Source organism: Neophocaena asiaeorientalis, unplaced genomic scaffold (genome assembly GCF_003031525.2).
Source record: "Neophocaena asiaeorientalis asiaeorientalis breed wild unplaced genomic scaffold, Neophocaena_asiaeorientalis_V1.1 scaffold248, whole genome shotgun sequence".
Lineage (NCBI taxonomy): Eukaryota > Metazoa > Chordata > Mammalia > Artiodactyla > Phocoenidae > Neophocaena > Neophocaena asiaeorientalis.
This window is the reverse complement of record NW_020185320.1, coordinates 231,583-259,322: the sequence shown is the minus strand read 5'-3', so window position 1 is coordinate 259,322 and position 27,740 is coordinate 231,583. Positions and strand designations below refer to the sequence as shown.

Sequence of the window (27,740 nt, the reverse complement as noted above, 5' to 3'; positions counted from 1 at the left end):
TGAGACTTCATGGGCAGGATAAGTGGGTTGAACCATTATCTGTCTAGCCCATCTGTAATGCAAAATAGAGGAGCACAAATCACTTCCTTCTTACCACTCTTGAAATTCAGGCACATGTCTAAAAAATTCTGTGTGGCTTCTAATCACATTAAAGAATCTAGTCAATAATGACCATTAAGAATTTTCCTGAGCCTTGAGAAGTGACCAGGGTGGCAGAATCGAAGACCCTGAGCTTCCTTCCTTCCACATGCACACCAAAATTGCAGCGATTTACAGAGCAACTATCCATGAAATCCACCTGAAGACTAGGAGAAACTATCTCCTACCACTAAGGAAGGAACCACAATGAAACTAGTAAGGGGCAGAGATTGGGAGAGTCAAGACCCACAAATGGGAGGATAATTACAATTACAGAGGTTTTCTCCAAGGAGCAAAGCCCCACACTGGGCTCCCCAGCCTGGGGGTCTACACTGGGAAGATGAGCCTGCAGCATTTTGGTTTTGAAAGCCAGTGGGGCTTACTTTCAGGAGAGCCAGAGGACTGTGGGAAATATAAACTCCACTCTTAAAGGGTGCACACAAAATTTCACAAGCTCTAAGACCAGGGCAAAAGCATAACTCGAAAGGAGCATGGGTCAGACCCACCTGCAGATCTTGGAGAGCCTCCCAAAGAGCAGGAGGCGAATGGAGCTCACCCTGGGGACAGAGATGCTGACAGCAGCCAATTTAGGGAGCTCACCCTGTCAGGACACTGGTGCTGGTACGTGCCATTTTGAAACCCTCCCTCTAGCTTATTAGTGCTGGAACCCAGCTTCATGCACCAGGTAGTCCTCACCACCTCTGGGATACCCCAGGCCAGGGACCTGGCCCCACCTACCAGTGGGCTGACACTAGCCCAGGGACCCCCAAGCTGCCAGAGGTGGTCATAGGACCCTCTTTACCCAGTGGGGTGGACACCAGCCCTGCGACTCCCTAGGCCCTGTAGCAAGAGACACAGCTTCGCCCACTAGTGGGCCAGCATTAGACTCTGGACCCACTGGGACACATCCCCACCCAACAGAACGCTGACATCACCTCCAGGATAGCTTGGGCACCTCAGCCAGCCATGTCAGGATATGACCACACTCACCAGTGGGCCATCACCAGCCCTGTCAAGAATCGACCCTGCCCACCAGGAGGCCACCACCAGCCCCGGGACCACCCAACACCAATGGCCCTATCCGTCAGCAAGCTAACACTAGCTCTGGGACTCTGAGCCCTGCAGCCAGCCACCCCAGGACTTAGCTCCCCACCAGAGGGCCAGCATTAGCCCCAGGACCCCCTGCAGCTCTGTAGCCAGTCGCCTTCTGACCCAGCCCTGCCCCACCTGCTGGCCTGCACCAGGCCCTGGACTCCCCTGGCAACACAGCCAGCCACACCAGGACCCAGCCCTCCTGACCAGCCTGTCAGCACCAATAATTGGACGCATCAGGCCAAGCAGCCAGCTGGGCAGGGACATAGCCCCACCAGCTGCCCTGGGACTTGGCCCTGCCTACCAGTGAGCAGGCACTAGCCCTGGAACCTACTGGGCCTTGGCCCAGCCCTAGTGGGCTGACACTGACACTGGGACCACTAGGGCCTTGCAGCTACAGATGCCAGGACCTGGCTCTGCCCACCAATGGGTCAGCACTAGCCCTAGGACCCACTGGGGCTCTATAGCCAGTTGCCTGGTGACCAGGCCCCAGCCATCTATTGGCTGGCACCAGGACCTGGACTCCCCTGGCCATGAGCTCCACTGCACCAGGGTCTGGCCCCACCTACCAGTGACTGGCAGCCTTCACACAAGGCAGGGCCTGGCAACCCACTGTCCTACCCACAAAAGAGCCAGGCCTACTTGCATGCCCACAGTAGTCAGCCTGCCACAATAGAGACCCAAAAAGCCCACATAGGGGACACCCCTAAAGCATATGACTCTGGTGACCAGAGGGGAGCGTGCTGCTAGGACCCATATGAAGTTTTCTACATAGGATCACTTATCTAGAATAGGAAATGTAACCAACCTACCAAATACATAGAAATAAAAACAGAATTAGACAAAATGAGGTCTCAGAGAAATACATTCCAAATGAAGGAACAAGATAAAACCCCAGAAGAAGAGCTGGGTGAAGTGGAGATAAGCAATCTACCCAATAAAGAGTTTAAGGTAATGATCACAAAGATGCTTGGGGAAATGGATGAACAGAGGGAGAAGTTTTAAACAAATAGAAGATATAAAGTATAATCAAACAGAGCTAAAGCATACAACAACTGAAATAAAAATACACTACAAGAAATTAATAGTAGACTAGATGATACAGAGGATGGATCCGTGAATTGGAAGAGCAGTGGAAATTACTACTCTGTGGGCTGAAAAGAAGGGAGTGGATGATATATTTACAGCAACAAAAGGGAAAAAAAACCCCTACAACCAAGAATACTGTATCTAACAAGGCTTTCATTCAGATTTGAAGGAGAGATCAAAAGCTTTACAGACAAGCAAAAGCTAAGAGTTCAGCACCATGAAACCAGCTTTAAAAGAAATGTTAATGGGATGGAAGAATATTGTTAAAATGACCATACTACCCAAGGCAATCTACAGATTCAATGCAATCCTTATCAAAATATCAATGGCATTTTCCATAGAAAAAGAATAATTCCAAAACTTGTATGGAAACACAAAAGACCCAGAATAGCCAAAATAATCTTAAGAACAACAAGCTGAAGTATAACACTCCCTGATTTCAAACTATGCTACAAATCTACAGTAATCAACAGTATGGTACTGGCACAAAAACAGACATATAGGGACTCCCCTGGTGGCGCAGTGGTTAAGAATCCGCCTGCCAATGCAGGGGACACAGGTTCGAGCCCTGGTCCGGGAAGATCCACATGCTACAGAGCAAGTAAGCCCATGCACCACAACTGCTGAGTCTGTACTCTAGAGCCCGCGAGCCACAACTACTGAAGCCCATGTGCCTAGAGCCCATGCTCCGCAACAAGAGAAGCCACCGCAATGAGAAGCCCTCGCACCGCAACGAAGAGTAGCCCCTGCTCACCGCAACCAGAGAAAGCCCGCACGCAGCAACAAAGACCCAACACAGCCAAAAATAAATAAATGAAAAACAAACAAAAAAACAGACATATAGATCAATGGAACAGAATAGAGAGCCCAGAAATAAACCAACATTTATATGGGCAACTCATCTACAACAAAGGAGGAAGAATATACAATCGAGAAAAGACAGCCTCTTCAATAAATGGTGCTGGGAAACTGGACATTTACATGCAAAAGAATCAAAATGGACTACTCTCTCACACCATGCACAAAAAAGAAATTCAAAATGGATTAAAGACTTAAATGTAAGACCTGAAACAATAAAACTTGTAGAGGAAAACATAGGCAGTACATTTTTTTTTTTTTTTTGCAGTACGCGGGCCTCTCACTGTTGGGGCCTCTCCCGCTGCGGAGCACAGCCTCCAGACGCGCAGGCTCAGCGGCCATGGCTCACGGGCCCAGCCGCTCCGCGGCATGTGGGATCCTCCCGGACCGGGGAACAAACCTGTGTCCCCTGCATCGGCAGGCGGACTCTCAACCACTGCGCCACCAGGGAAGCCCAGGCAGTACATTCTTTGACACTGGTCTTAATAATATTTTTTTTTTGCATATGTCTCCTCAGGCAAGGGAAGCAAAGCAAAAATAAACCAATGGGACCTAATCAATGTAAAAAGCTACTGCACAGCAAAGGAAACTATCACCAAAATGCAAATCACCTACTGAATGGGAGAAGATATTTGCAAACAATATATCCAACAAGGGGTCAATATCCAAAATATACAAAGAACTCATACAACTCAATATCAAATAAACAAAAAACCCAATTAAAAAACGGGCAGGGTTCCAGGATTGACATTTTTCCAAAGAAGACATACAGATGACCAACAGGCACGTGAAAAGTTGCTCAACATCACTAACCCTCAGGCAAATGCAGATCAAAATCACAATGAGGTATCATTCCTACCTGTCAGAATTGCTATTATCAAAAAGACAACAAATAATAAGTGTTGGGAAGGATGTGGAGAAAACGGAACCCTCATGCACTGTTGTTGGGAATGTAAATTGGTGCTGCTACTATGTAAAATAGTATGGAGATTCCTCAAAAAATTAAAACTAAGCTACCATACAGTCCAAGAATTCCAAGTCTGGGTATTTATCCAAAGAAAATGAAAACACTAATTTGAAAAGATACGTATACCCCTATGTTCACTGCAGCATTATTTACTATAGCCAAGATATGGAAGGAACCTCAGTGCCCATCAATACATGAGCAAATAAAGAAGATGTGGTATGTGTGTGTGTACACACACACACACACACACACACACACAACCACACTGGAATATTATTCAGCCATAAAAAGAATGCAGTCTTGCCATTTGCAGCAACATGGATGGACCTAGATGGTATTCTACTAAGTGAAATAAGTCAGACAGAGAAAGACAAATACTATATGATTTCACTTAATTGCAGACTCTAAAAAACAAAACAGATGAACAAACATAACCAAACAGAATCATAGATACAGAGAACAAACAGGTGGTTGCCAGAGGGGATGGGTGTAGGGGGAAGAGAGAATGAGGAAGATTAAAAGGTACAAACTTTCAGTTACAAAATAAATGAGTCACAGGTATGAAATGTACAGTGTGGGGAATACAGTCAATAATTATGCAATGCCCTTGCATGGTGACCAATGACAACTAGACTTAACGTGATCATTTTGAAATGTACAGAAATCACTATGTTGTAGAAAATGAACAGTGTTGTAGGTCAATTATACTTCAGAAACAAACAAGCAAACAAACTAACAGACTCCTAGAAAAAGAGATCAGATTTGTGCCTACCACAGGTGGGGGTTAGGGGGAGGGGGAATTAGATGAAGGTAGTCAAAAGGTACAAACTTCCAGTTATAAGATAAATAAGTACTAGGGATATAATGTACAACATGACAAAGATAATTAACACTTGTATGTTAAGAGAGTAAATCCTGAGAGTTTTTATCACAAGGAAAAAATTTTTTTTCTCTATTTCTTTAATGTTGTCTATAGGAGATGATGGATGTTCACTAAACTTACTGTGGTCATCATTCCATGACAATATGTATGCCAAATCACGATGCTGCACACCTTAAACTCATACAGTGCTGTATGTCAATTATATCTCAATAAAACTGGGGGGGCGGAGGAAGGATTCTCCTGCACCTTAATCCATTATCCAGCAGCCTAGTGTGGATTACACTTATCAACCCAAACTCATCTACCGACATTTGAGGTGTAACCGAAGACCCAAATTCAACTATTAAGCAGTGTCTGTGTGCTCTTGGGCTTGCTGCTTAATTTCTTTTGTAGCACAGTAAAATGGTGATGATAATGGAACCTACTTAAGTTCTGGTAAAATAATCCTAGTTCTGATGTTAAATAAAAATGTTAATACAGTACCAAGCCATGGGGAATTATTCTGTCTGTAGTTCTTCACTTACTGGATTGGTTGGCAAACCATTCTGTTCCTTTTCTAGGACTATTCTCTAATAATTACATAACAATTCAATTTTCTAAAGATTCAGTTTAATTGTGGAAACTCATATAAGGTTTGAATATATTTATTCTTACCAAAGAACTCTGATAATTTAGTCAAGTATTTGTGCCAATAATGTGGGAAACTGAAGACATTAGTCTAACAAAATGGGAATAACAGAAAGATTAAAAAAAATAAAAACCATATAAAGTTAAAATAAGAGCTATAACAGCAATATTAATTGAAAATAAAGATTTGAATGTACCGAAGACTAAATAATGATTTGACATATAGCTAAGATGCTTTCTTTTTTTTAAATTGAAGTACAGTTGATTTACAATGTTGTGTTAATTTCTGCTGTACAGCAAAGTGATTTAGTTACACATACATACATATATACATACATTCTTTCTGATATTCTTTTCCACTATGGTTTATCTCAGGATACTGAATATACTTCCCTGGGTGGGATACTTTATAAAAGGTTTAATATGACCATAAACCTACAGAATGGCTCTCAAACATAAAGAAAAACCCAAACAGGTCACACGATTTTCTATAGATGGTTTAAAAAGTTAATAGTACAAAGTATCCAAAATTTTATTTGAGACATAAATAATAAACTAATTCAATTTAAAAATTCTGAATAAAATCAAATATTTTCAAGTAGTTCAGTGGTATAAGGACAAATTTTAAAAATCCTCCTTTTAGGCCAATAATAATGATTAACACCAATTTATTAAACTAAGAATATTTAAAAAACAAATTCTGTGCTGGGTTATTTGCTAGTATGAAAGGACCCATAGAGAAGTAAATGCTTCAGGGAGGTGAGGGTAATCAACCAGACTTGATCCCAGTTTTCCCTTTTGGGAGATTTTAACTATACACCCACAAAAAATTTCTGCTTTGTGTATTCAGTGAAGTAATTTTTTTAAAATTGAAGTACTGTATAGTTGATTTACAATATTGTGTTAGTTGCAGGTGTGCAGCAAAGTGATTCAGTTACACACACACACGTGTGTGTATATATATATATATATTCTTTTCCACTATAGGTTATTACAAGATATTGAATATAGTTCCCTGTGCTATACAGTAAGTCCTTGTTGTTATCTATTTTATATATGGTAGCGTGTATCTGTTGATCCCAAACTCCTAATTTATCCCTCCCTCCCCTGCTTCCCCTTTGGTAATCATAAGCTTGTTTTCTGTGTCTGTGAATCTGTCTGTTTTGCAAATAAGTTCATTTGTATCATTTTTTTAAGATTCCACATATAAATGATATCATTTGATATTTGCCTTTCTCTGACTTACTTCACTTACTATGGTAATCTCTAGGTCCATCCATGTTGCTGCAAATGGCAATATTTCATTCTTTTTTATGGCCAAGTAATATTCTATTACGCATGCTTGTGCATGCGCACACACACACACACACACACACAGACACACCATCTCCTTTATCCATTCCTCTGCTGATGGACACTTAGGTTGCCTCCATGTCTTGGCTATTGCAAACAGTGCTGCTATGAACATTGGGGGGCATGTATCTTTTCAAATTAGAGTTTTTGTCTTTTCCGGATATATGCCCAGGAGTGGAATTGAGTTTTTTGTGTTTTTTTTCTTTTTTTTAAAACAAATCTCCATACCGTTTTCCATAGTGGCTTTACCAATTTACATTCCTACCAACAGTGTAGGAGGGTTCCCTTTTCTCCACATCCTGGAGAGGCAATTCTTGAATTTGAGCTATGTAAAAAGTCAGAACTGAAACAATCTAAATGTCCATCAACAGGGCAGCGTTAAGAGTAAGCCATTGTTAAAAAGTGGTATTTTCAAAGAAATGATGCCAAGAGAAAGGGTTCAAAATCATACATACAGTTGTTTTATAGCTATGACTTTAAGGCTGAAAGACATATTCAAAGAGAAAAGAGAAAAGATATACCAAATTGCTAACATCAGTTGTCTTACTGTATGTAGTAAGAGTATTGGGGATTTTTTCTTCTTACTGTTTTTCCCTGAATTTCCTTAAAGTTATGTTTTGCTTTCATGACAGAAAAACTAATTTAAAAAAATCCCTTTAAAATGACATAACTTCTAGACTATGAAAAGCAGCTGTCAAAATAGTCCACTGTGAAGAAGGAGAGTGGGTAGGGGTATAGACAACACAAAACTGGCCACGTGCTAATGATCGTGAGTGATGGGCACATAGGGGCTCACTAAACTATTCCCTCTACTTTCATATCGTTTATAATTAAAAAAATAAGTTTAAAAAGCAATAGCTACTGGGCTTCCCTGGTGGCACAGTGGTTGAGAGTCCGCCTGCCAATGCAGGGGACATGGGTTCGTGCCCCGGTCCGGGAAGATCCTACATGCCGCGGAGCGGCTAGGTCCGTGAGTAAAAAAAAAAAAAAAAAAAAAAAAAAAAAAAAGCAATAGCTACTTCCCTATTGCTTCTGAGAAGCTGCTGTGGTTTCAGTCTGAAATCCATAGATCTGAGTAGTACTGGCTGGTAACAAAGTTACTAATTCTGTCTACTACAAACAGTATTAAACAGGAATTTCACCACAGTTGAAAATACAGCTGGGACTTCCCTGGCAGTCCAGTGGCTAAGACTCTGCACGTCCATTGCAGGGGGTGTGGGTTCAATTCCTGGTCAGGGAACTAAGATTCTGCTGTCGTGGACAAAAAACAAACAAAAAATTTCAGCTGACCCTTAAACAACTGGGGGGAGTTAGGGGCACTGACCATCCGAGCAGTTGAAAATTCCAGTGTAATTTTAGTCAGCCTTCCAAATCTACGGGTCTGTATCCACGGTTCAACCAACCATGGATCATGTAGTACCATAGTTCAGGCTAGGTGAAAAAATCCACGTATAACTGGACCCATGCAGTTTAAACCCATGTTGTTCAAGGGAAAACTGTATAACTGAATTAGGAGACATGAGCAAATGGATTCATATCACATTAAATAAACCAAATTAACAAAAATAAAATTTCTTAATTCTCCTGGCATGTTATAGCGTTTTAGAATCAAGTTAGAAATATAGAACAGTTAGCCTTTTGACTTCCCTGGTGGTGCAGTTGGTTAAGAATCCACCTGCCAATGCAGGGGACGATCCCTGGCCAGGGAAGATCCCACGTGCCGTGGAGCAACTAAGCCCTGGCACCACAACTACTGAGCCTGGGCTCTAGAGCCCGTGAGCCACAACTACTGAAGCTCACACGCCTAAAGCCCGTGCTCTGCAACAAGAGAAGCCACTGCAATGAGAAGTCTGCACACAGCAACGAAGAGTAGCCCCCGCTCACCGCAAGTAGAGAAAGCCTGCATGCAGCAATGAAGACCCAACACAGCCAAAAAAACCCCCAAAAAACAAGAACAGTTAGGCTTTGTTTTAGTACCCTAAAGAATAACTGGGTTTATGAAGGCAAAGCTAGGGTTTTCCTTTGTTGTAAACAAATTTAATATGCAGAATTTTAGACTGGTAGCCTAGAAAAATTGAGGTCCTCCCCAATATTTATTTTCTATAAACCAAAGTCCTGGTATTTCAGATTGTTAAAGTAGAGCTACCCAAAGGAACTGCAAACAGGTAAAGAAAATCTTATTCAAAAGAGGGGCCAAGACAGCAGGCGCATGGAAAGATGCTCAGCATCACTAATTATTAGGAAAACGAAAATCAAACCAATAATGAGATATCCCCTCACATCAGAATAGGTACTGTCAAAAAGGTGAGAAATAAGCGTTGGCAAGGATGTGGAGAAAAGGGAACCCTCATACACTGTTGGTGCGAATGTAAATTGGTGCAGCCACTATGGAGGTTCTGCAAAAAGTTAACAGAACCACCATATGATAAAGCTATCCTACTTCTGGGTATTTATCAAAAGAATATGAAAGCCCTAATTTGAAAAGATATAAGCACCCCTATGTTTACTGCAGCATTATTTACAATAGCCAACACATGGGAACAACCTAAGCGTCCATAAATGAATAGATAAAGATGTGGTTACATATATACAATGGAATACTACTTAGCCATAAAAGAAATAATGTCATTTGCAGCAACATGGACGGACCTAGAGATTATCATACTAAGTGAAAGTAAGTCAGACAGAGAAAGACAGCTATTGTATGATAGTGCTTATATGTGGAATCTAAAAAAAAGGGTACAAATGAACTTATCTACAAAACAGAAATGGAGTTACAGATGTAGAGAACAAACTTATGGTTACCGGGGGTAAGGTGGGGGAGGGATAAGATTGGAATTGACATATACACACTACTATATATAAAATTGGTAACTAATAAGGACCTACTGTATAGCACAGGGAACTCTACTCAATACTCTGTAATGGCCTATATGGGAAAAGAATCTAAAAAAGAGGGGATATATGTTTATGTATAACAGATTTACTTTGCTGTACATCTGAAACTAACACAACACTGTAAATCAACTGTACTCCAATAAAAAATTTTTTAAATGGAGATGTGGTATATATATAAACAATGGAATACTACTCAGCCATAGAAAAAGATGAGATCTTGCCATCTGGGACAATGTGGATGGACCTCGAGGGTATTACACTAAATGAAATAAGTCAGACAAAGAAAGACAAATACCATATGATTTCACTCATATGTGGAGTATAAGAAATAAAAACAAAGTAAGTGAACAAACCAAACATGCAGCTACAGAGAGAGAGTGGTGGTTACCAGAGGGGAAGGGGTGGTGGGGCAGGGGGCAGGGTGAAATGGGTGAAGGGGATCAGCTGTATGATGACACGTGGAAACTGAAGTTTTGGCGATGAGCACGCTATACTGTTTAGCGAATGCTGTGCACATGAAATTTATATAATGTTATAAGCCAATGTTACTTCAATTAAGAAAAAAGACAAAAAGATGGGCCAATACGGTTCAGCTTATTAAAGGTCTTTGAAACATAAAATAAAAACTGAGACATTCCCATTATTATGCAAAATGTCCTTTACAGATTTTATGAAATAGGTAACTGGTTTGCAACATTACATCAATTTACATATAATTATATGGCCCATCTTTTGGTCAGTGGTTGCCTCTGTTCTTGGAACTCAGTACAGATGAAGTTGTAGCAGGCCATTTTAAAGATGCTCTCTTTTACAAGGCCATAAGTAGCCTTTCTCTTCTCCACTCATCTCTTTGTCCTATTCTGGGAAAAAGAACATTCATTCTATTCAATCTTAAAATCCTGACAAAGTTAAGGGGACAAAATACAAGGACATAATGGTATCATTATATCATAATGGAACAATGATAATTTAAGCTTAGGGCTTAAATGCCTACTATGTAGCTAATTTCTTGTCATTATCAATTAACGGAGAGGGTATTTTATCCAAGTTTTGAAGTTTTCTAGCCAACTCGTAAACAGGTATCAATAAGAATGACCAAACAAAAGAGGTATCTCTCTGAATCCAAGAAGCAACTATAGGTTGTATGTAGTCCTAACCAGTAATCCTCTATCACTGGGGGGGCCTCGAATGGAAACAAGCAAAAAAACCAAAACCTGCAAAAAAATATCTAGCAGGTAAATATGGCACAATAGTATTCAAGTATTAGATAGGTGTAAAATCTCTAAGATCCCTTTAAAAACTGATTTTCTAACTACAATCTAATTACAACCTTAGTTCTTTTATTTGCTGTTACAGAATTAAATTCGAACCTCATTCCAAATTTTTCTTAAAGACTGCCATAATTATAGTTATTAGAACATCAAAACATGAGAATACTAATATAATCTGCCATGTCAGTATGTAAAATACAGATTTTAATTTTATTATTTAAGTCCATGGGAATAATAGGTTAAATCATATATTAAGGTTAATTTCAAGGACTATTTTGTAAATTGAAGAGTAACTTTTTTCGTATATTGACAAAGCCAGCAACATTCTAGATCATTACAAATATATTATACTTAACTCTTTTCTGGAAATTGGAACTGCAGATATTGACTTGATCAAGTATTCTGGAGGAAGATCCAACACTCTTGAAAGCTAAAAATCAAAAAGAACAAACAGCACAAGATTGTTAATATATTTGTTCCAGATTCAATAGAATGCTACTCAACAATTGAAAAAAAATATTGAGACACAACACAAATGAGCTACAAATGCACTATGCAATGTGATAAAAGCCAGACTCAAAAGGCTATATAATGTATGATTCAGTTTATTTGACATTCCAGAAAACCCAAAACTGTAAGGATAAAGATTAGATCAGTGGTTGCCAGGGGTTGAAGATGAGAAAAGGGTTTGACCATAAACTGGCAAATAGAACTGTTTACCAAAAAGGATGAATTTTATATTTATAAATTTTAAAAACTTTTTATTTATTTGTTTATTTTTTACAAAAAGAGAAGGGATGAACTGCTGGGACCAAAGATAATTTTCCTTTTAATTCATTCATAAAATCTTTTTGTGTTAGGCACTGTTTTAGGAGTTGGGGATACAGCAGTAAATAAAAGAAAAAAAATCTCATGCTATTTAAATAAACAAGCAAACAAATACATAATGGGGGGAAAATCTGACCCCCATCCTCTATCAAAAGTTTATTCACTTGTTTGTTTGTTTATTTATTTATTTATGGCTGCGTTGGGTCTTCGTTGCTGTGCGCAGGCTTTCTCTAGTTGCAGTGACCAGGGGCTACTCCTTGGTGCGTGGGCTTCTCATTGCGGAGCATGGGTTCTAGGCACGCAGGCTTCAGCAGTTGTGGCATGTGGGCTCAGTAGTTGTGGCTTGCAGACTCTAGAGCCCAGGCTCAGTAGTTGTGACTCTCAGGCTTAGTTTCTCCGTGGCATGTGGGATCTTCCCGGACCAGGGCTCGAACCCGTGTCCCCTGCATTGGCAGGTGGATTCTTAACCACTGCACCACCAGGAAAGTCCCTACTCGTATTTTTGAAAAGCTCACTGAATGACTGTAATGCACAGTCATAGTTGTGAACTACTGCCTTCATCAGGAACTCAAATTATGCCTAATTTTTCTTTGAAACAATCCTATGACTTTCATACGATTATAGCCTTCATTTCATGAATGATGAAACTGAAGTACAGAGAATTTATGTAACTTGCTTAGGTGGAAAAGCTGGGATGTAAACACAAGCTATCTATAACCAGAACCTACCTTCAACCCCTATGTCATATCGATACCCTTTCAACAAAAAATGCATGAAAACGAAACAGTGAAAATAGCAGTACAGCCATAATGAATTTAAAACTGTCTTCATCTTTCTTGCCCACTTCCTCAATCCTTATGCAGCCTCTGCAATGGACAAGTCATGGCTGGTGAGAGAGAAGGGAAAGGGAGTAATGGGGTAAATAGGAAAAGTAAAGAATGTAAGAAGAAGCAATCTTAATCTTCCTCAGAGGGGTAAGTGTTCAGAAGGGATGGAATAAAACTAAAGTCACTATCTCCATTATTAGTAATAATATTTACCCTATTATCAAAAGAAATCATTTGCTGAATTTCATTAACGTAAAAAAAAGGTCAAAACTTGCAGACCAGGAGCTGTCATTTACCTTTAAGATACTCTGTATATTTCTGCTGATCAAGTATATGTTGATTTTTTAAATCTCAGAGTACAGTCTTTATTTTTAAATTCTAGCCTTTAGGAACTGAATTACTGTATCCTTTACAAAAAAAGGCTTTTTTTCCTTAAGATACTTTCCCAGAAGTGGATAAATACTTCCAAAGCACTTACAGAATAAAGGCTGTAACTGTTCATGTTTATATTACAAAATGTTCCTGCCCAAAACAGATACATCAGTAATAAAGATTCTATTATAATTTCTCTTAAAAAAATTCAAATTCCAGTTCCACTTTTACTGTCTATGAGCCCTTGGGAAAGTCATTTTACATCAACAAGCTTAAGTTTTCACATTTGAAAAATGGGGATAATAAATCTATTAATAATAAACTAGGGCTCTTGTGAGGACTAACAAAATTGTGTCACATAATAAGCATGTAATAAATATTATTTCCTTCTTCCTTTAAAAGGTTTTATTTTGGGAGACTTCCCTGGCGGTCCAGTGGTTAAGACTCTGCATTTCCATTGCAGGGGGCACGGGTGCAATCCCTGGTCAGGGAAATAAGATCCCGCACTTTGGACATAATGTCTTTCAAACTTACCCATAACCTTCTCCTTATAAGACCTTCTGCCTATCTTAGATATAACTAAACTCTACTGGAAAAAAAAAAAAAAAGGAACGTCGTTCACCATCCAGTTACACATGGATTAAGTCATTGGCCACTGCAGTTTCTGACCGATAATGAACCCTGAGAGGAGTTCAGGGCAAAAAACAGGATGAGGCACACTGTACTGTGGAAAAACAGGCCCCTTAGATAGTTCTATGTATATCTCAGGAAGAATTTTAATAACCAGATTCTTGCATCTTCCCATATCTAGAAAAGCACCAAAATCATTAACAGAGATATCTGTTCCTTGTGACTAGCTGTCATCTTTTACTGAGATGTAAGCCTGACTGCACATATTCCCCACCCAACAATCATGATTAAACTGGCTTCTCCCCCTACCTCTTCGGAGTTTACTTAGAGCTACTGAGTGGCTGTCTCCCAGGATATAGTCATCAGTAAGGTCCCTGAATAAAGCTGAAACTGACAACTCACACCTCTTACATTGTGCATTTTTTCCAACAAAGGCCAATTTTTAAATCTTTATCTCACAAATAAGTTGTGAACTTTGGAATGTAAAAATATTACCTAGGACCAACACAAAAAATTCTCTGATACAAACTAAACACTACTTAAAGTTTATTTCTTCTACCATACCTCATTTGCTCCAAAAGAGCTCTGAGGGGGTTTAAACCATAAAAAATAAAATGGAGGTATGAAATTGTGCCAGCAAACTCAAGCTAAAGATAATCAGGCTTCTTGGCAACCAAGGTGCAAAGGGAATCTACACAGCACTTTTTACCTCGTAAGAGATAAAGCAAGTCAGTAGGAACAAAGTTTTCCTAAAAGTAAATTCTAAGACCAAGTTATATACACATGAAGATGTGAAGACCAAAATAGAAAATACCTTCAATAGTAATTTTACAAAGGCACAGAAACATTCTTACATGATGTAAATTAAAAAAACCAAGAAGAAAGGGACTGGGGAGAAAGGAGGAATGGGGAGTAACTGTTTAATAAGGACAGTTTCAGTTTGGCAAGATGAAAATATTCTGGAGATGGTTGGTGGTGATGGTTGCATAACAATGTGAATGTACTTAATGCCACTGAACTGTACATTTTAAAATGGTTAAGATGGTAAACTTTATATTAGAGAAACGCAAATCAAAAATAAAATGAGGTATCATCTCACACTGGTCAGAATGGCTATCATTAAAAACTCTACAAATAAATCCTGGAGAGGATGTGAAGAAAAGGGAAGCTTCCTACACTGTTGGTGGGAATGTAAGTTGGTACAGCCACTATGAAGAACAGTGTGGGGCTTCCCTGGTGGTGCAGTGGTTGGGAGTCTGCCTGCCGATGCAGGGGACACGGGTTCGTGCCCCGGTCCGGGAAGATCCCACATGCCGCAGAGCGGCTGGGCCCGTGAGCCATGGCCGCTGAGCCTGCGCATCCGGAGCCTGTGCTCCGCAATGGGAGAGGCCACAACAGTGAGAGGCCCGCGTACCGCAAAAACAAACAAACAAACAAAAAAACAGTGTGGAGGTTCCTCAGAAAACTAAAAATAGAACTACCATATGATCCAGCAATCCCCCTCCTGGGCACAGATCCGGAAAAGATGAAAACCCTAATTTGAAAAGATACACGCATCCCAATGTTCACTGCAGCACTAATCACAGTAGCCAAGACATGGAAGCAACCTAAATGTCCATCGACAGATCAACAGACAAAGAAGATGTTACATATATTCAAGGGGATACCATTCAGGCATTAAAAAGAACAAAGTTATGCCATTTGCAGCAACGTGGATGCAACTAGAGATTATCATACTAAGTGAGTAAGTCAGAAAGAGAAAGACAAATACCATATGATATCACTTATATGTGGAATCTAAAAACATGACAAAAATGAACCTATCTACAAAACAGAAACAGACTCACACACATAGAGGACAGAGTTGTGGTTGCCAAGGGGGAGAGGTTTGGGGAGGGATGGAGTGGGAGGCTGGGGTTAGCAGATGTAAGCTATTATATATGGAATGGATAAACAAGGTCCTACTGTACAGCACAGGGAACTATATTCAGTATCCTGTGACAAACCATAATGGAAAATATAGAAAAAGTATATATATGTATAAATGAATCACTTTGCTGTATAGCAGAAATTAACAGATCATAAATCAACTATACTTCAATAAGACAACCATAAAAAAAGATGTTAAGTTTTATGTTATGTGTATTTTCCCACATTTAAAAACAAAACCCAAAAAGACTTTGGGATTAAGTAGTAGAAAGAAGTCTTCTTTACATAATCTCTCATTTCCTACCCATTATCAAATTAAAATGAAAAGGAAGGAAGAACGGAGAGGAGAAAGAAAGGAAGGTAGGTCACAGGCTGGTTGGTTCTCCAGCAAAAAATACACATGCTAGGCATAGCCCAAAGTTATAAACTTCAAAAGTGGTAACCAAGCAAAGATACACCAGACTCTGAGAAGAAATGGGGCAGCCCTGTTTGGCAAGGCTCCTAAGCTGAATTAACTATTCTCATTAATACCCAAATCTGGAGAGAAAACACTGAATGAATTCCATTATTTTTTTCATCTATGACTGAGAGATGCTACAGAACTGCGGGAAAGAATGAGGAAAAGAGAAGTGATTTCCAGCACAAGTGAAGCTTCTAGGGCAGAATCTGAGGGCCTCCTCAATGGAAACACAACACATTCCCCAATTACAGGGAGTAAATCCTGATATTGTGCTGCATGGGCAGGAAGAATCAGAGGAGGAACTTTTATAGGAAGATGGGAAAATATCAGAACTAGCCAGCAAAAATATGCCAAGTCAGAACTCAGGAGTAACGTGTACAGGTCACCACGACCTCCTGGAGAGACAAAAGAGGAGTGGAAAGCTGCAGAGTTTATATTTTTGTAATCACAAAAGTGAGGTGAGCCAAGAACAATTCTGAAATGGAGAGTGAAGAAGTCCCCCACACAATGCGGAAGCAAATATAAAGTCTGGGCAGAGCTGTCAAGCACTGGTAAGTGAAAAAGAACAGGCATCAAAAACAGACGAACAAACTGAAAGAGACAGAGATACGGAGAGGGAGGGGCAGGGACTGAAAAAGAATGAAAGGAATGTGGCATACAGGACATCAAAGAACTCTAGAAGAAAAATATAACGATACATTCTTCATAAGGGCTTCCAGATTTGTGAATAAGCAAGAACTGAAAGATGGAAAAACAACAGAGTGAGATAAAAAAGGAGTCTAAAGATTAAATAAATTGATGATCAAACATTTATTATAGAACTATTAACTAGGAAACACAAAGGAAGAGTGTACTCAGAATTGAAAATAAAAGTATAACACATAAGGGCTAAGATAATCAGATAATACAGATTTTGAAAAACATAGGGGCTTCCCTGGTGGCGCAGTGGTTGAGAGTCCGCCTGCTGATGCAGGGGACACGGGTTTGTGCCCGGGTCTGGGAAGATCCCACATACCGCGAAGCGGCTGGGCTGGTGAGCCATGGCCGCTGAGCCTGCGCGTCCGGAGCCTGTGCTCCGCAATGGGAGAGGCCACAAGAGTGAGAGGCCACAACAGTGAGAGGCCCGTGTACCACAAAAAAAACAGCAACAAAAAAAACACACACAAAAAAAACCCCATAAAGAGATCAAATAAAACTGGGTACAAGATAATCCAACTTTAGGATAACTGGTGCCCCTAAAATACAAAAAGAGCAGCAGCAAAGAGCAAGCAGACAGGAAGACAGGTACACTGGTTCTCCAGCAGCATTAAGGACAGAGAGACAAAGCACAAAGCCACACTCTTCACAAAGTGATAGGCAAGAAAAGATACAAAAGATTCTCAAGCAGAATGGAGCACCCTTATTTTAGCAAGGCTCCTACTTTAGTCTTATTTCCCAGAAGCCATCAAGATGAATGAATAAAACTCAAGAAAAATAAAAGTATTCATAGATATATATCTTGGATCCCCCAAAAGCAGGGCCTGGGAAAAGGACTGTGTGCAGGTAGTTTATCTGGGAAGTGACTGCGAGGGCAGAAGTGATATACTGGGGAGAGTGAGAGAGGAGAAAAAGTAAATACAAGATTGTGCTATCAAGTTCACTGCTATAGGCAATAGGGCCTTAATTTCTATCATACTTTTCAAGAGGGATACACAATGTATATCAAAGTGTCTATCCAAAAATAGGGAACAGGCGCTTCTATCCCCCAGTGACTGAGGGGTGTCCTTGAGGGTGTTCACTCCACCACGCTTGAGCCAAGTATGGGTTGGTAGCAGGCTTTTTGACAGCGTGAAGTGCTGTTAACAGTAAGTGAATGGAAGCACATGTGAAACTGTTCACTTAAGTGGCAGCTAGAACCAGGTGTGACCAAGGTGATAGGAGATTGGGCATAATAGCCAATAAAAGGGAAATCGTCCCTGAAATTAAGAACGAAGTCTGAATTGTTTTATATGACTGCAATGGCACACCACTCAGCAGTAAAATGAAAGAACTGGACCTCTGTGCACCATTATGGATAAACCTTTTTTAAAATTTGAAGGAAACAAACAAAAAAAACCCCAAGTTGCAGAAGGATAATTACAGTTTGATTCCCACTTATATAAAATTTAGTAACTTGAAAAAGAATACTATTTAGGGATACATTCCTAGGTAGTAAGTCACATGCACAGGCATGATAAACAAAACATCATATGTGAGGAAAGAGTTTGCATCCAGGGATGGGTACCCAGGATATTTTAATAGTGTTTGTAATAGTTTATTGCTCAAGCAGGGTGAAGGGTACATGGATACTAACAGTATTCTTCTCCATGATTAAATATCCCCCCCACAAAAAAAAGGGAAACAAATGGAATCTATAGATCAAAATAAATGACTATGTCAGGAAAACATAACACAGAAAATTCAACAGAGACACATCCTGGTCAAGTCGCTAAATTTCAAAAATAAAGCACCCAATCAAGAAAACTCCAGAGATGAAATAAATGTACTTTACTTTGTAGCCATGTTACCTAATCACAAAGATCATGATCTGGTTAAAGTAAATAATTTAGCAATGATATTGTATAGGGCAAAATTCATCTACTAGAGAAGCTGCAAACTGATCTGCTTATTTCACTTGCTCTGTTCTTTCCTTAATTTGAATTAGTTGCCAACATATGAAAATTGGAAAAAAATTAAAATAACATTAGATTGTTATATGACATTTGCATCTGTAGTATCAGACTTTGGAAAATCAAAAATCAGAAGTAAACAATCTGGTGTTATTGCTTTATTTCTAAAAGGAAGATTTTTAATATTATTTCTAAATTTATTATTTTCATATTATTTCTAAACATGCTAATATTCTAGTTATTAACCCTCCTTTTGATATGTCTAGGATTATTTTATCCGAGAAATCATAATTTCTTAAAAAAACAAAAGTTAAAAAAAAACCCCTTCTTGAAAAATCTACTCATAAAGAAATCCAGACAATTAAGCCATGTATCAGGAAAAGGATTGGTGGTAAGCAATGTATCCAATTCAAAATAAAGTGAATAAGAGACAAGTCATGCAAATACCATTAATAAACAGACTAAGTGTTACAAACTTTGAGAAAGTTACTGAAACAAATTAGGAAAGGTAGAGGAAAGTTATACCAACTATAAGAGTGCTAATGTTCTCTTCTTTCATGGCAAGGGTTGATACTGCCTAAATCTGAAACATCAAGATGTTTAAAAATTTATAATTAACATACAATATTATATTAGTTTCAGGTGTACAACACAGTGATGCATGAAATCACCAAAATAAGTGCAGTTACCATCTGTCAACATACAAAGTTACAGTGTTATTGACTATATTCCTCATGTGTATGTTAACATCCCATAACAACGTATTTTACAGCTGTAAGTTTGTACCTCTTAATTCCCTTTACCTATTTTGTCCAACCCCCCACCCACTCCCTTCTGGTAAAAACCAGTCTGTTCTCTGTATCTAGGAGTCTCTGAAACATCAAGATTTTAAAAAATAAGCTCCAAATTGTGATGTTCTTCATAATCTCTTAACTGCAGAGGACTCGTTTAGGAAATTGATCAATAATTCTTTGAATTACACTTTGGATTCTTTTTCTTTCGTTATATTCAAGCTAAACTGTGTTTAATACCTTTTACTTAAAACTGCATTTAGGTTATGAGTACGTGGGGAATCATAATAGTATTATACTTTTAGCAGTTGGACATTTTCCATTATAAAACCTAAAAAAATAAAAGCTTGTTACAATACAGTCCAATTTTTATAAAAAGCATATCTATTCTGTCTTCCCATCTTCCTTCTTTTTTCTGCCTGTATATCTGCAAAGAAATGTATCTAAAATAGAGGTCAATGTTAGGGATAACTTTATTTTTTAAATTCTATGTACTGTAATTCTTTACAATAAGCAGGTATTATTTTTGCAAAAATGAGAAAGATTTTTTTTCTTTACCAAAGCACAACTTTAAAGTATCTACTGTTAAGGAATTCCTACTGAAAATTAAGCAGTATGGTTCAGATATATAGCTTTCTGTTTATTTAACTTCATGTGGGGCTATTGGGCCACACCCTGCAGGCCTGCAAGCCTTGTTGGATGCCCAGCCTGGCGACCGAAGAAAGAGCCCAGAGACAGCTACAGAGACACTACTGATTTATCGGATAGAGGATCTTACACGTCTGAAGCAAAAGGTCCTGTAGCAACACCCCGCTGTGTATGGCTGACGGCAGACAGGACATGGCAGCCATCTTCGCTACTTGGGAGAGAACGAGGCTACCATTTATAGGGGGAATTGACGTCAGGTTGGCTCAACAGTTACCAGAAAAACTAGCAGCTGAGGCAGGGGGCAAGCAAGTAGGCGGTTACTGATTAAGCCCCAAGTAGGCGGTTACTGATTAAGCCCTATCATTAAGAGGATTGGGTAGTTATGTGAGTGAAGCAGGGACTGGTCAGCAGGGAATATACAGACAGCAAGGGTACAGCCATCTTGAATGGCCTGATCATACAGGTGCTAAAGCTTTCACCTAGGGTAATGGATAATAATTAGGTCCCCAACACAAGAAAGCCGCTGGGGTGGTGGTGGTGTGGAGAGGGGCTTCAAAATACCCCATCCTCAGAACTCTAACAGATAATATAATGACTAATGAATACTGCATGCATACAATACAAACACAATTCTAAGTACCCTATTTATATTAATTCATTGAACCTTAATGACAAGCCTATAAGGTAGCTAAATAATTTTCCACACTTTACAGATGAAGTACAGTGAACTTACACACCTATCAGAGAAGCTGGATTTAAACCCACGTGTCTTTTGTTCTTAGTCACTATACCAGTGGTTCTCACATTTTGCACATGGGAATGACCCAGGGATCTTTAGAAAACACCGAGGTCTGGCTTCCACATGTAAGTATTCTGTCTAATTAATACAGGGTATGACCTGGGCAACACATCTTAAAAAGTTCTGGGAGTTGATTCTAATGTGAGGTAGAGCGTGGGGACCACTGAACTACACCTTTCTGCTTCCTGGTCATCCCTGGCTAGTGGTTATCAAGCCCGGATGAACACCAAAATCCCCTGATAAGGTTGAGAACTTCAAGGCTCCCACCCCACCCCAGCTCAAGGGGCCTGGGCTTAGCTATTTTTTTCAATGCTTCTCGGGTGATTCCAGTCTCAAGTAGACAAAGCTTGAGAAGCACTGCAGAGGGAGACACTAGCTGCCTTCCACTTTAACTATCAGTGTCCAAACTAGTGAGGGATCTTAATTAATTTGAGGAGTATCTTTTAAATGGGGTGGGCGCACACACACACACAAAGAAACAAAGAAAAAGGAACCACTGTCAAATGTTAGAGAGCGTGGTTTTTAATTCACCTACAGTCTCACAGGCTCAGAACTGTTCTGGAAATAATAGGACTTGTCTCTGAGACTGAACTTAGTGTTTTCTCTGATGAAAATGTGACCTATGAGTTTCCTTAGCTACAGATTTCTTTTTTTCCCCCTTTAGCTAAAGGTGTTTCTCCTGGCGTTGGGCTTCATCTAGGGCTACCACAGGTGAAACAAGAGCCTATTGATAACTATCTACTTGAGGCCTCAGATTAGTGAAAGAAAAAATTTTTACAGAATATGCTAAAAGTTTACTCAGTTGAAAATAAAATAAGAAAAGAAGACTAAGGTTCAAAACTTTAGAGCTAAAAACAGAGGAATAAAATCCACAAAACAGGGGACTTCCCTGGTGGTACAGTGGTTAAGAATCTGCCTGCCAATGCAGGGGACACAGTTCAATCCCTGGTCCAGGGCGATCCCACATGCCGCGGAGCAACTAAGCCCATGCACCGCAACTACTGAGCCTGCACTCTAGAGCCCACAAGCCACAACTAACGAACCTGCATGCTACAACTAACGAAGCCCATGTGCCTAGAGCCCGTGGCTCCACAACGAGAAGCCACTGCAATGAGAAGCCCACGCACCGCAAGGAAGAGTAGCCCCCGCTCGCTGCAACTAGAGAAAGCCCGCATGCAGCAACACACTCAAAAATAAATAAATAAAACTTATATTTTAAAAAAACCCCCAAAAACATTAATCACAGTCCTTGAGAAATAAACTAAATAACTTCCAACTGAATGAAGAGGAAATCTGAGGTTGAAAGCAGAAGCACTTCTTTTTTATTTATTTTTTGCGGTACGCAGACCTCTCACTGTTGTGGCCTCTCCCGTTGCGGAGCACAGGCTCTGGACGCGCAGGCTCAGCGGCCATGGCTCACGGGCCTAGTGGCTCCGCGGCATGTGGGATCTTCCCGGACCGGGGCACGAACCCGTGTCCCCTGCATCGGCAAGCGGACTCTCAACCACTGCGCCACCAGGGAAGCCCCAGAAGCACTTCTTAAAGGGAGTATCAAAAGTGAAAATATACATATGCCAGATGTGGTTTGGGAACCTAAGACCAGAAATTCTCATGTATAATAATGACTAATATGTATTGAGTGCTCACAATGTACCAGGTACAATTCTGCCCTGGATTTGGCAACCTGAAGTCAAAGATTCTAATGTAACAGAATCTTTGGCTTCTAGGGTACCCAGCATGAGCGAGCCACTAATTAATCAGCTTGTGGGCAGTTCTCAACCATTTCTTCCCCTGGCACACAGGCACACATAAGTCTTACGCTTAGTACTCAGGTACTGAACACAAAGCCAAAAAATATCCTATCAGTCTGGCTCTAGATAGGCTCTAAATTCATTTAGGAGCTAAGCTTGCCAGGTTCAAGATCAAAATCTCCAATAACCACATAAAAACCCTAATTTTGCAGATGAAAAAGAGATCCTTATGCTTTAGTAACCAAACATGTAGGTGGCAGAACTGATATCTTATGAAAATTAATTCTGTATTTTATAACAGTCTACAAGGCAATGAGTTTTAAAATTCTTGAAAGATTATCAATCACTCTTCCAGATCTTAAATTACTTAAACTGTCAATTACCACTGGTTATTCCTCAGTTCTGACTCTCTAATATAACCAGGTCAGCTGTGGATGTTTGCCACCAAGAGCCAATGCACGAGTACTCCCACATCTGAAGAGATAGTCTTCAGGTCTGAATTAGCTCAAAGACTCAAGGAGTCAGCAAACGAGGTATCAACGGAAACTTCGGGGTTCAGAAAAGAACTTCCCAAATGATTTGATGGGCAAGTCATTCGCAATTATTTATAATGAAAGAAATTTAGCATGGCTCTTACAGAACTTGTGGTCTGAAGCAGAACTGAATGCTAGTGGGCCTGTGAGAATAGGTTAGAAGCAAAGCACACACCTAGATAATTCAGTCAGTTACTGTAGCTCATCTGAATGTGGATGAGTAATCTGCCCAATGTAACCAGTTCTAAACTGAAATACTTATGTTGGGAAGATATTTCAGCTTAGGACTGGATGACAACAACTGGACAAGTTTAACTGCTCCTTGAGGTTACACCTGAGATCTGACAACAAAACACCTCAGCAGTCAAGGAGGCCTCTCCTCTATTCACAGTTAGCAGTGTATCTCCTCTATCAAGTTACGTAGATATAAATTAATAAGGAGGGGAGCTTAAGGCCCTTAAAAATCTAACAATTACATAACAACGAAATGCAGTTTGTGAGCTTATACTGGAAAAAAAGGCTGTTGAAAAACATCAACAAAACTAGAATGGATTGTAAATTAGATAAAAGTGAATCAGTGTGACTACCCAAAGCAATCTACAGTTTCAGGTAGGGGCAGGACAGGAATAAAGACACAGACGTAGAGAATGGACTTGAGGACAGAGGGAGGGGGAAGGGTAAGCTAGGAAGAAGTGAGAGAGTAGTACTGACATATATACACTACCAAATGTAAAAACAGATAGCTAGTGGGAAGCAACTGCATAGCACAGAGAGATCAGCTGGGTGCTCTGCGACCACCTAGAGGGGTGGGATAAGGAGGGTGGGAGGGAGACGCAAGACGGAGGGGATATGGGGATATACGGATATATGTATGCATATAGCTGATTCACTTTGTTATACAGCAGCAACTAACAAAACACTATAAAGCAATTATAGTCTAATAAGGATGTTAAAAAAAAGACAAAAAAAAAGTGTATCAGTGTGATATGAATCTAGTAGCTGTATTGTGGTTATATAAGGTAAGCCTTGTTCTTAGGAAGTAAACAATTAGGCATTAGGAGGTTACGGAGCATGATTTATGAAACCCACCCTCAAATGATACAGGAAAACAGATTATACAGATATAGAGAGAAAGATGAAGCAAATGTGGTAAAATGTTAATTGGTGAATCTGGATAAGGGTATATGGAGTTCCTTTGTACTACTCTCATGACTTTTCTCTAAGTTTGAAAATACTTCAAAATTAAAAGGAATTAAAATCAACCAGCTGAATTTATTCTAAACTTAACATCAAAACCTAAATGAAAAGGAAGTGAGAAAGGGAAACAAATCTACACTCTGTCATTATGTTTCTGAGCCAGAAATAGTGCTGAATATTTTACAAAAGTCATTCTACAGAATCCAAAGAATTTCGATTTTGAGTCAGACAGTTGGGTTGGTTAATCACTGAACTCCACAATTTTGTAGCTCTGTGACTTTAGATTATTCTTTTCATCTTCTTGAGTCTCAGGGTCCTCCTCTATAAAATGGAGATAATGCTACCAAGAGCACAAGATGATTCAGATGATTAAGTGAGATGATAATATCAAGTACTGCACATCTTATCTGCATAGCACTGTGCTAAGGGTTGGGAGAGAAATCTCTAAGGGACTCTTAAGTTTCTGCGTGTCTTGTAAGCAAAGCCCAAACTGCTCTTTGTTCTGGACTATCTTTCCAAGGAGGTTTATATAACAAACAGCTTTGTGAGACAGAAATAGTGTCCCACAACAGAACAAAGGGGAACATGCCTGCTGCCATTATAAAGGTCTCAGGGTCCTCTCCTATATAACACACACACTGCCTGTGCAGGTATCATCTGACCCTCTTCACCGTGCCCTGTGGGAAGAAGAGGAGCTTGGGGAACCCACACAAGAAAATGTTGATACTCTGGCTACTACTTTTGCTGGGAATAATAAAATAATAAAAGCCTTTTATTTCGCCCAGGGCTCTCATATTTTCTGCCACCATCCATGAACTATGGCTGACTAACTTGTGGGGTAAAATCACAAACCCCTCACAGTTCTCGACACTAAGCACTTTCTGTTAATATTACCTCATTAAACCTGATCAATAGCCCTGTAAAGTTCAGCAAAACGCTGCATGGTACCAGTAAGGTATTCCACAAATAGTTACTATTATCTTCTTCATTATCATCATCATCATTAATCTTTGCAATAATCCTGTAAACGAGAAATCAATACCATCATCTGATAGCTGATGGGTTAATTAAAAGCTGCCAAGAGTAAGTCAGTCACATTCGTGAAGGGGCTGGAATTTGAATTCTTTCTACCATGTCATCACAGCTTTAAAATTATGAACTCATTTGGTGAAGCTGCAAGCTTTATATTATATCCCAACAGCTATGTTTCAGGCACTTCGCTGATCTGGGGAAATAACAGTGAATAAAATATGCTCTCTGTCTTTGTGAAGCTTATAGAGGAAATATACACCAAAACAAGTAACACAAGACCAAATAATCGTTAACTCTTATAAGTGTTATGACAGAAGCAAACAAGGGACTGAGATAGAGGATAACTGGAGGACATAGTTTCCAAACTATAGGTTGTCAGTTGGGAAAAAATTCAGTGAGTCCCAACCAGCATTTTTTGGAAAAATGAAGCAGCACAGAATAGAAAAGAATGCACACACATTATAAAGTATTGTTTTGTGAAACTTCCATCTGGCATAGGAAGTCATGGTATAAAATCATTTCCTTTAGGCACAGGGAATAATCTATGCAATGGGAATGTAATGGCAATGTTAAGAACTTGCTATGTTGGAAAACCAGAAAATTAGTGTGGCTAGCATCCTACAGAAAGAAGGGATAGAGTGGCATGAATTGAGGTTGGAAAGAAAGACGTTAAGGTTCTGGCAGTGAGTTTGTGTAGTTTTAAACAGATAAGTGATATGACTTGATTTACATTCTAGAAGTCACTTTTGTTGCTATAAGGAGAATGGATTGGAGAGAGGGCAAGAAAGGAAACAGAAAGACCCATCAGAATGCTGGTGTAAGCAGCTGAAGTAGGTGATAATGGTAGCTTGGCTTGGGGTGTGGGAATGAAGGGACAGCAGCGATGGCAAGGAGTGAATGAATTCAAGGTGTTACTCTGAAGACAGAATCAGTAGAACTTGCTGAAGTGAGCATCAGAGGTATACTCTAAACAGTCAGTCACACCCAAATATTGTGGTTCCATGCACATGCCATGCTCTACCATGTCAGCGTCTATGCACATGCTCTTCTTGAAATACCCTATCCCCACCAAGCTCTCACTCTACTCACTCTACAACTCTACATCCTCTCCTCAGGACTGAGCCCCAACACAGCCTTCTCTGACACTAAGAAGCTGTCTTCTCCATATTCCCTTAGCACTTCACAAACGCTTCTAACACACTGGTTACAGACTGCACTGAAATTACCTGTTTATACAGCTGTTTCTCAAGTTACCCTGGAGCCATGCCAGGGCAGAAGGCATATTCCATTCACTTTCAACCTGGGGACTGACAGTGCTTAGAAAACTTTAGACTCAAAGAACCAGAGAAATAGCAACATAAAAAGAACCAGAGAAATGGCAACATAAAAAAATCCCAGCTTTGCTGGTTTTGAAGATGGAAAAAAGAGGCCGTGAGCCAGTGTAGGAGTGGCTAAGATGACTGAGTAGGAAGACCCTGAACTCACCTCCTCCCAGGGGCACACCAAAATTACAACTATTTACAGAGTAACTATTGATGACAAAGACCCAAAGACTAGCAGAAAATGTCTTCTTACAATTAAAGACATAAAGAAGGAACCACAACTAGATGGGTAGGAGGGGTGGAGAACAGTATAGTCAAGACCCATACCCCAAGATGGGCAACCCACAAAAGGGAGGAAAATTACAACAGCAGAGGTTCTCCCAAAGGAGCCAGGGGTCTGAGCCCCACATCAGGCTCCCCATCCTGGAGGTCCTACACAAGGAAGACAGGTCTCAGAACATTTGGCTTTGAAGGGTAGTGGGGCTTACTTTCAGGAGAGCCAGAGGGCTATAACAAACAGACTCCGCTTTTAAAGGGCACACACAAAATCTCAAACACTCTGAGACCTGGCAGAAGCAGTAATTTGAAAGGAGCAAAAATAAATAAATGAGCCTATGTCAAACTAAAAAAATTTTGCACAGCAAAGGAAACTACCAACAAAATGAAAAAGCCCACCTACTGAATGGGAGAAGATACTTGCAAATATACATCTGACAAGGGGTTAACATCCAAAATATACAAAAAACTAATAAAACTCAACATCAGAAAAAAACCCAACCTACCCCAAAACCCCCCCA

General features: G+C 39.9%; 1 protein-coding gene across 1 annotated transcript in view; it reads right to left on the bottom strand.

The window, feature by feature from the left end:
* Positions 1-27,740, bottom strand: part of RARS2 (arginyl-tRNA synthetase 2, mitochondrial) — a 79,319-nt gene that overhangs the window by 47,087 nt on the left and 4,492 nt on the right. Inside the window, exon 2 of the mRNA XM_024733716.1 lies at positions 11,533-11,606. Within this exon, the coding sequence (XP_024589484.1) occupies positions 11,533-11,606 (74 nt within the window). The remainder of the gene's footprint in view (positions 1-11,532; positions 11,607-27,740) is intronic.